This window comes from Coloeus monedula, assembly GCF_965178545.1.
Source record: "Coloeus monedula genome assembly, chromosome: 4".
Taxonomy (NCBI): domain Eukaryota; kingdom Metazoa; phylum Chordata; class Aves; order Passeriformes; family Corvidae; genus Coloeus; species Coloeus monedula.
This window is the reverse complement of record NC_138784.1, coordinates 24513100-24522604: the sequence shown is the minus strand read 5'-3', so window position 1 is coordinate 24522604 and position 9505 is coordinate 24513100. Positions and strand designations below refer to the sequence as shown.

Below are 9505 nucleotides of genomic sequence, written 5' to 3'. Positions count from 1 at the left end.
GACAGTGATGAAGATAATCAGAGGGCTGGAGCATCTGTCCTGTGAAGACAAACTGAGAGAATTGGAGTTGTTAGCCTGGAGAAGAGAAGGCTCCATGGAGGTATTATAGTCCCAGTACCTAATGGGAGCCTACAGGAGAGCTGGAGAGGGAATTATCACAAGGGCATGTAGTGATAGGACAAGGGGGAATGGCTTTACAATGAAGGAGGTCAGGTTAAATTAGATATTAGGAAGAAATTGGTCACTGTGAGGATGGTGAGGCATTGGCACAGGTTGCCTAAAGATGCTGTAGCTGCCCCATCTCTGGCAGTATTCAAGGCCAGGCTGGATGGAGCTTTGAGCAACCTGATCCAGTGGAACGTGTCCCTGCCCGTGGCAGGGGGCTTGGAATTAGATGATCTTGAAGATCCCTTTAACCCAAACCACCCTGTGATTCTTTGATTCTGTCATGTCAGTCTGGTTCCCTTAGTGGAAAGCACCTCTCACAAATCCAACAGTCTGTGAGCTCCTAAACACCAGCTTCCTTGCCCATCCACCTGTCCACTCATGTCCCACCAGCCCATCCCCCCTCCACAAAGTTTTTGTTTCTTTGGCAAGAAAGCTCATGGGTATCTCTGAAGAAAGTTTTCTCACCCAAACTGCTGTGCACCTTTCTCAGCACTCCTTGTGAGAGCTGATATGCCCTGAGTAGAGATCTACTATTGATAAGTGATATGGGCAGGTCTAGGAGTGTGCATAGGAAAGGACAGCACAGGAGTAAAAATGTTGGGGTCTAGACAAGAGCGGATGGGAGGAGGGGGCCTTCAGGTGCACTCAGATGCAGAGAAGCAAAAGGCAGCAGGCTTGGCTGAAGGTTATTTTTAAGAACTGGTTCAAACAGGCTACAATGTCACCTGGTGTCTCCCACCCAGCCAAGCTGCTGGATCTAGATGTTCACAAGGCAGCAAACTCTTCCTTGTTGCAGTAGGGATAGTCCTTGTAGTCGTATGCCAGAGTTTGGGGTGGATACCAGCACAGTTCCTTGTCTTGGTGGTCTCACAGGCAGCGTCACAAGGCGGGGGTAAAAGATGGGACACTCAAGCTGGAAAAGCTGCTGATGGGGAGAGGGGCAGCCTGGGTGATGCTTCCTTAGCTGTGAGGCATCTCCAGCTGATGCAGCTTGTGAGCCAGTGTGTGATACCCTCCCTGCTCAGCTGTGTCACACATGGACTGGCTGTGGGGGCACCGGCAAGTGGGAGACAAGCTCACACTTTCATGCTCAATATCAGAGACTGCCAGGTCTAGCAATAGCTTTGCTCAAGCAAGGAAGGCGTGCAGGTGAAAGGCTCTTCCAGCTGCTCCTCAGCCACGTGGCATTTCAGCAATGTACAGCAAAAAAAATAAAAATGAGAGTCTTTGCCAGGCCTTGATCTCTGTGTGAGACAGGCCAGGCCGCCAAGCAGCACACAGCAGAAATCCCTGCTGGCAGAAGCGCCTTCAAACTCAGCAGCAGCCTGCATAAAGCCAGGGAACATGTCGTTTCTGCTTGGTCCAGGCTCCATATGGGCAGAAGTCTTAAGAGCAATGTAGCCATGCAGCTGACATCTAATAGGCCTGCCCATCCTTAGAGACGTAGAAAGTATCCTAAGCCAATAATTTCATACCATGTCAGTGCTCTTGAGTAACAAGGGCTGGCTGTTACACAAGCCCTGTGCACAGACGTGGAGTTCACAGGCTGGAAAAGATTCATCTAATCATGGAATCACAGAATAGTTCGTGTTTGAAGGGACCTTTAAAGGTCATCTATTCTTCCCAACCTCCTCTGCTGCCTGGCCAGAGATGATCACTGATCCTGGTACAGCAGAGTGACAGCTGCTCTTACAGGATAACCTGAGGGGTCCACAAATTACTGAAGCAAAAGAACACATTGCCACCTTTCTGTGTCTCAGGTGTACCCCTCCCCATTTATGGGCCCTTGGAAGGGCAAGGCAAAAGTACCCAGGAGCAGTCGGGCCGTGACAGAGAGGAGGCAAGTGCAGAGCAGTGCTGCTCATCCCTTCCCAGCTCTTCGAACACATGTGAGCTCTCTTTCCAAGGGTAGCAACAACAGTAGCCAAAAGCCTGAACTTTGCTTCCAGAAGGAATCAGCTGTTGAGCTGAGCAAATTGTGATGCTGTGCAGGGTGGGTGGAAGAAGGGAGGGAGGAAAGGAGGGAGGGAAGAAGGGAGGGAAAAGGGAGGGAGAGCCAAGCCTGACACGGGCCAGAGCAGGAGGGGAGGCACACACAAAGGCCTTGGAGGCAGGATGGAAAAGACAGTAATTACATAAGAGCACTTGGCGAGCATCTGGCTGGAGTCAGCTGGGCCCCGCCGGCCCTCCCTCCCGTGCTGCTAGCCAGGAGCAGCTGAGGATACAGGATACACATAACTCAGCGTGGGACCCCTGCAGAGGGGAGCGGAGGTAAGAGGTGCTCCGCTTCCCCTCCCGGCTTGCGATGCTCTTGAAGAGTAGGGGCAGAGGACTGGGGAGCATGGGGAAGGAAAGGCAGCTGTGGTGGAGGAGAAGCAGTCAGGAAGGGGAGGAAAAGGGGCTCTTCCTCTGCCTCTTGGTGCAAATGATACCTTCACTCCAGAGTTTGGTGAGGGAGGAACTGTGAAGGGCAAGTGTTTGTGTGTGGATGTAGGTGTGTGTGTGCAACAGATCCACATGTGCCACAGGGGAGCTGAGCTGTGCACAGGGGCTAGAGAGGGGAGAAAACATCAATTTCCTTCTCCATACCTGTGGTAGACAGGGGTAATAGGGTGGATGCAGCCACTGAGGTAGAGACAGGCTTTGTCCCCCTACAGTGTTGTGGTGCTTACAGGAAAAGGGAGGAAATGGAGGAGGAGGAGGAAGCAGCTGCTTTTGAGCAGGGCTCGTTGCAGTATAATCTGGACAGTTCTTCCCTGGGCTGCCTCCAAGGCAAAGTGTGTGATGAGGGAGAGGGAAGATTGTTGGGCACACAGGGTGCCCTCAGGCTTGGACTACACTTTAAAGCATGGCTGGTGCAGGTTTATTGGATAGAATTCTCAAAATCTCCTGCAAATGTGGCTGCCCTGGCAAAATGTTGCTGGTACACACTGTTCCCTTCAGGGAGTAGGGCAATATTACCCTAGCAAAAGTGTCTTTACTGGCATAAACTTCTGCCCAGCTGGGCAATGCCACCAGGGCAAGTCTTTGTTTGCTGGCTCCTGGCAGGTCCCTATTCAGCCCAGACGAGACATTAAATACAAAGTCCTACTCACTCCCCACTGTGAGCTGTTCTCGCAGTCAGATAAGACACAGGCAGAGGCCCCAGCTGATGAGGTTCCCCATGAAGAACATCTGCTTGGCTGTGAGCAGCTCAGGAGAGCAGATGGAAATGTGGGACGGAAATGAGGACAATGGCCTCCCTGCTACCTGTTTCCCTTGGAAAGGTGGAAGAGGCCAGGTGAAAGGCCAAGAGCTGCAAAAGTGGGTAGTGTCATGTTTGGAAATAAGCCAGGCAGGAAAACTTGAGAGAGGCACTGCAGTAGCTTTTTTGGGACAGAGAGGAACTTTGTCTTCAGTGTCAGACTCTAAGTTTTCATGCACCCCAGAAAATTTATTTGCCTTTAATAGTACTGTCAGCTGCCAAAATTCCCACCAGCAGCAGCCAGGAGTAGACAACACAACTGCTCACAAAAACCCTCTTCTGTCAGCTGGCGAGGCTCCATTAGCAATAAGTATTGCCCTAACCTTTGCCCCTGCCTCTCATTTCCCAAAAGGGGAAACTGAGGCACAGGCAAACGTGGGCAACTTGCAGTGGATTTCATTGCACGTCCATGCTGGAGCCCGGTGAGGAGCTCATGTGCTCAGCAGTGAATTTCTCTGTCCTCCTCCTGCCCCAGCTGGAAGGCATGTTCACTCCATGTTCATTGAGCTCCAGGCTGACAGGCAGCCTGAGAATATTTCCAGGCCTCCCAGCCCCCATTCCTCCCTTCCCCCCCCAGCTCACAGTACATATTTTCCCAGAGTTTTCCGCTTGCTTCTCCAGTGGTTCTGGGGTCCTGCCAAACACCAGCCACTCTCTGGGAAGCGGGGCCTCCCATTCCTAAACCAAACAAATGGGAGAAGGGAAACGGGGAAAAAAAAGTCGCAGCACACGTAGACACGCTCAAAACCCTATTCCCCTCAGAAACCTTGGAGCCTTCTGCAGCTCCTCTCGGAAACTGCAGGAGGCACAGTGCTGACTTGGCATTTCTGACCCCTGCAGAACAGAGCTATTGTCCATCCTTCCTTCTGCCTCCCAAAGATCCCTATGTGCACACACCCCCTCCACACACATCCAGGGTATAAATACCCAGTTTTGGTGCAGGATAGAGTCTTATAATCTTCTTCCCAACAGACTCTGCAGTGTAAGAAAAGTCTCCTGTCTCTCCCACCCTGCATTCTTCTCCCCTCCAAAATGCCCTTCATTCCAGCGTTCTGGTGCAGCCACATCATGCTTACCCCAAAGGCAAAAGCTTGTCAGCTTGGCGCCAAGCTGGGGATAATGGTCACAGCCAGGATCTGTTTCCAGATCCCCAGTTTTGCTGGCAGGCAGCTCCCAGCAGCCAGGCTATGCTTCAGACCAGCCACACCCCTCCCATCCAAAATGCTCGGCCCGGGACCTAAGCAAGGGACATGACCAGGGGATGACACGTGCTGGAGCACAAGGCTTGGGGCTCTGCCCAGGCAGAGGGGATGACCAGAGAGGGAAAAAACTGATGCCTCTCCCAGTTGGCAGCTGCTCCTGCTAGAAATATCATGCCTGGGGCAAGAGGCCACAGTGACGTGCAGAAAAAACAATGCAGGAGAGAATGAAAGATGAAGTTTGGGGACTGTGAGTGGGTCAGGAACAGCTGGGGAGAGAGCATGGCCAAGTGAAGGACTAATGCATGGGACAGGGGACTAGCATGGAGGACTGAGGGCAGTCCTGCCGGAAGGGAAGTCTGTCTCTTGCACCAATGCACCTTTCCTTGTCCATCCTGAGATGCTAAGGGTGGGACACTGCCCTGCTGCTCTCCACCCTTTGCACAGGGCACAAGCTGTGCTGCCTGCATTTTGCTGGCTGGAAGTAAAAAGGCGGAGAAAAAAACCAAACCAACAACATGGACAAGGACAAGGCGCTTCCTAGGAAAGAGTTAAAAAGACGCTGAAACCCAAGCCGGTTTAGGATGGAGAGCACCCAAAGCCAGGGAGGGAGAAGGAGGGAGAGGAGAGGGGAGGGAGCCGGTCCAAGCCCAGCTTGCGCACCCAGCCAGCAGTGCCTGTGCCAAGAGCCGGCTTCCTTAAAGCCATGGGCCCGGGGGCCGGCCCTGCAGGCAGAGGGGAGCCGGCGAGCAGGGGCTGGGAAGCGAAGAGGGGAGCCTTCGGCCCCCGGGGTGAGCAGCTGCGCTGTGCCGGGGGGCAGGCAGCGGGATGGGGCGCAGGCTGCGAGAGGGGCTTTCTCAGCTGCTTGGCGTGCCTGTCTTTTGTAAGCGTACTTCTCTGCAAGCTGCAGAGCCTCGCGTCCTTCACCTCGGCAGCAAAGCAGCTCCTCTCTGGTGTGCCCGCAAAGGCTGCGCTGAGGAGCCGGCCGTCCCCTTGGGAAGGTGCTGGGGTGTGCCTTGGGAGGGGGCCGAGCCGCCGGGACCGGTGGGGTTTGGTGGGGGAAAGGAGGGGGCTGAATTCAAGTTCCCAGCCCATAAGAGAAGAGGCATCTCTGCCAAGAGATGTGGGTCAGACTCCATCTGGGACTTGGTGATTTTTGGGTTAGATTCCTACAAAGAGTTGATACACAGTGATAGGAGGGCTGGAGAATTTTTTTGCAGCGCTTCCCACAGACTGAGCAGCCTACCAGAGCATGCTTTCGCTAAAGAGCTGTTGAGGTTGAACTCAATGACCCTAGAGGTCTTTTTCAACCTTAACAACTCTATGATTCTCTCTCCTTCCTGTATCCCAGCCTGGGGACTGAACATTCTAGTGGCTTTAATGGTTTGCCTAGCCAGCATCAATCTTTCTTCCAGGGTCAGCACAAAGTCTCCACTGGCCTGGACAGAAGGGCTTGGGGCATCCTCTTGGGCCATGTAGTTGCTGCACAGATTGCAGCCTCGAACAAGCATGTAAACTCTCTCCACAGGACAATGCCATTTCATCCTACCCCTGGCTCCAGCCACAGAAAGATGTTTTATCATGATCTCTGTTCCATCCCTTATGACCTCCCCCTTCTTTTACCTCACTCTGGCACTTCCTCGTATCTTCCCAGGTCACCATGGACATAACCTGCCTGTGCACATCCCTGACCTTCCTTTTTCTCCCTCTTGTTGTGTTTGGGGCACCCGCTGACGAACCCAACCTCACAGAACCACGCCCTGGTGCTTGCAAGCGCTGTTGTGACTCACTGGACTCTGCCACAGATACCCCACCAGTCCCTCCCAGCCATCACCACTTTCCCTACCCAGTGCCAGAGGTCCGTCCCTATATCAACATCACCATTCTGAAGGGTAAGTCTTTGCCCCGGGATGCCAAGGTTGGCTCAGGGACTGATGGCATTGCAGTGGAGGTGACAGCTGGATTGCTGGCATGCTGGCTGTGCTGACAGACCACCAGGAGCCATCCTGGAGGATAAGTGGCCACACACACCGTGCCCAGCGTTTAGGTGTTTTGTGCTGCCATGAGTAGCCTGGGGGGATGAAATTCAGTCCGAATCCCTGCTGTGATCTCTGTGTCTCAGGATGCTGCCTGCTACCAACTCTTCCTCCCTGCTGACACAGGAGTGGCAGCGACAGCCTCTTGCCAAGCTGGGAGAACACATTCCTTACGTCAGACTTAGAGTCCTGTAGTGCATGAGGGAAGGAACACTCCTTATCAACTGCAGAATAAGCATGTTTGGAGGGCATTGGTACCCAGGGAGGCTGGGGGGAAACCTTCTCCAGCTCTGTGGGTTGCATGCATTTGGGAGCAGGAGGAGGGCAAAGGGAAGCAGCAGCTATTTGCAAGCACCTCCAGGCTAAACTGGCAGTGACCCCCAGCTCACTCCACCCTGCAGTGGCTGGCTTGGCTAAGGGAAAGGGTTCCCTATTTTAGATCAGCTCCTCCCTTAAGAACTCCCCTTTTAGCCTTTGCTGTGGGCAAAAGCCTGTTCCCAGCTGGATGCTGCCACTCGCTTCTTGTAGCTCTGTGGTTCGTGTGGGTTAGCTGGGCAGATGCTCTCCCTTCCCTGCCCTGCCTGGAAGTAGCTGCAATCCACCAAAGCTCAGAAGGGTAGATTGAGGCCTAGACTAGAGTGGAGTGTCATAGGGGGACCTGCAATACTGTGCAGGGGATGGAGAGAAGGATAAGAACAAGACACGAAGTTTGAATGCTGTCACTTTGTGCTGGAGGCTGCTCTCAGCCCCATTTCTTCTCTGCATACACAAAGTACATTCTGGTGCTGGTGCCTCTCTGTATTGATGCCTGCCCAAGTGTGTGATGGGCAGTGCGCACACCCCAGTTAGAACTGCAGAATTAATTATACAAGATGCCCAAAGCATGCCAGTATTGTCAGAGTACCATCCCTCTAACTTGCAGTGCTCCATCTGCCCTGTCCAGCTTGGATCTTTTTCCTCTGACCCACCCCATGTAACCCTCCCTAATCATATTCCCCCACAGGCGCTTGCAGTTATTCCCCTTGTCCCGCCTACAGCAAGAACAGTGTGCATCCTGTGTGGATAATTGGGTCATAGGAGAGGTGTGTAGGAGGGCAGGGCCGTGCTGGAGGTAAAGGAGTGTGGGGGAGGAAGAAGAGGTCAAGAGCCTCAGTGGTGCTCTCAGAAGTGTTCCTTCCTCTGGCTTTGCCCCATTCTTGTGCGATCCTCTGCCTCCTCCTTAGGCTTTCTCACCACCACTTCCACATCTTCTGGTATCACACAGGAGTTGTGTCCTCTGCTTCCTCCTGTAGGAGAGAAAGGAGACCGGGGAGAGCCTGGGATGCCAGGGAAATGGGGCAAAGAAGGACCACGAGGCGAGCGGGGTGCCCAGGGCCAGAAAGGCAGTAAGGGGCAGATGGGCACAGCGGGAGACCCCTGCAAGCACCAGTACGCTGCGTTCTCCGTCGGGCGCAAGAAAGCGCTGCACAGCAGCGAGGGCTTCCAGGTCCTGATCTTTGACACCGTCTTCGTCAACCTCTACAGCCACTTCGACATGTTCAATGGCAAATTCTACTGCTCAGTGGGTGGACTTTACTATTTCAGCCTCAATGTCCACACCTGGAACTTCAAGGAGACCTACATGCACATCATGCACAATGAAGAAGAGGCGGTCATCCTGTACGCCCAGCCCAGTGACCGCAGCATCATGCAGAGCCAGAGCCTCATGCTGGAGCTCCAGGAAAATGATGAGATCTGGGTGAGGCTCTACAAGCGGGAGCGGGAGAATGCCATTTACAGTGATGATGTTGATGTGTACATCACCTTCAGCGGGTACTTGGTCAAGCCCAGCACTGAATAACTGCCTCTCCTCTTCCTTGGGGCCTCTTAGGCCTTTTCCTTTTCCCTCTCTCTCTCTCTCTCTCTACTGCCCGTAACCACTGCAAATCACTTGGAAATGGGCCTGTCAAATCTCAGGCACTGAGTGTGAAACTTGCCACACTGGCTCCCACCTCACGCTCTCTTGTAGCCAGACCTGTATCTGCCCACTTTACATCATGACACTACCCCCTCTTGCCCCTCACCTTATAACCCCAACTTAGGTTATTGGCTTCTTCTCAATCTGCCATGAGCTGCCTCTGGCATTTAGGGTTCTAGAGCAAGAGGAAAGCTAAAATGCTGGTCCTGGGCCTGTGTCCCTCCTTGGGGCTTCATACAAAAAGGACTCCTGTGGAAAGGGCTAGAAAGTACCCACTGCCGAGGTACATCCTGGCTCCTCTCCATCCCAACTAGACACACCACTTTTGCAGCCTGAAACACGGTCTTAATGTCACCTCTGATATCTGTAGTCCAGAGAGTGGACCGGGGTCTGATGGTCTCCTGTAGCACCAGGAAGATGTAGGAGCACTGAGAGAGGATATTGTCTTTCCAAAAAGGGAACTGTTGACCTTCTAAACTGGCTTTCCTTAGACAACCTTCTGTGTCACAGAGTCCAGGCTGGCTGTCAAACCTAGACCTGGTGGGATAGTCCTCCTCTGTGCCAGCTCTAGCTCTTCAAAGAGATGAGGGGTGAGACACCTGGCCAGACCCTTCATGGGCATCTGCCATTGATGCTGTAGAGGCAACCATTCTGTTCCCACTAGGGATCACCAGCACAGAATGAGAGAGAGAGAGAGAAAACCTTGGACACCTCCCTCCCACACCTCCCCTGGGAGCTACTCAGCTGTGGGAAGTCTTGGCTCCTCAGCTATGGGAAGCTAGTCCAGAGAGCGAACCCGAATCTGCTCTCCTTTGGCAGAGGTGTCATTTCATTGTTCTCCTGAAGGTGGTTCTCCCACACTGGTACTGAAGGACCACTGAGCTCGAGGCTGTGGGGGCAA

General features: G+C 53.3%; 1 protein-coding gene across 1 annotated transcript; it reads left to right on the top strand.

Annotated features, from left to right (window-relative positions):
- Positions 1-5195: 5195 nt before the first annotated feature.
- C1QTNF6 (C1q and TNF related 6) lies at positions 5196-8487 on the top strand (the record flags this gene model as incomplete). The annotated part of the gene is made up of 3 exons (XM_082279765.1): positions 5196-5402; positions 6266-6503; positions 7940-8487. 3 exons carry the CDS (start codon positions 5196-5198, stop codon positions 8485-8487), a joined length of 993 nt encoding a protein of 330 aa, XP_082135891.1.
- Positions 8488-9505: the final 1018 nt, after the last annotated feature.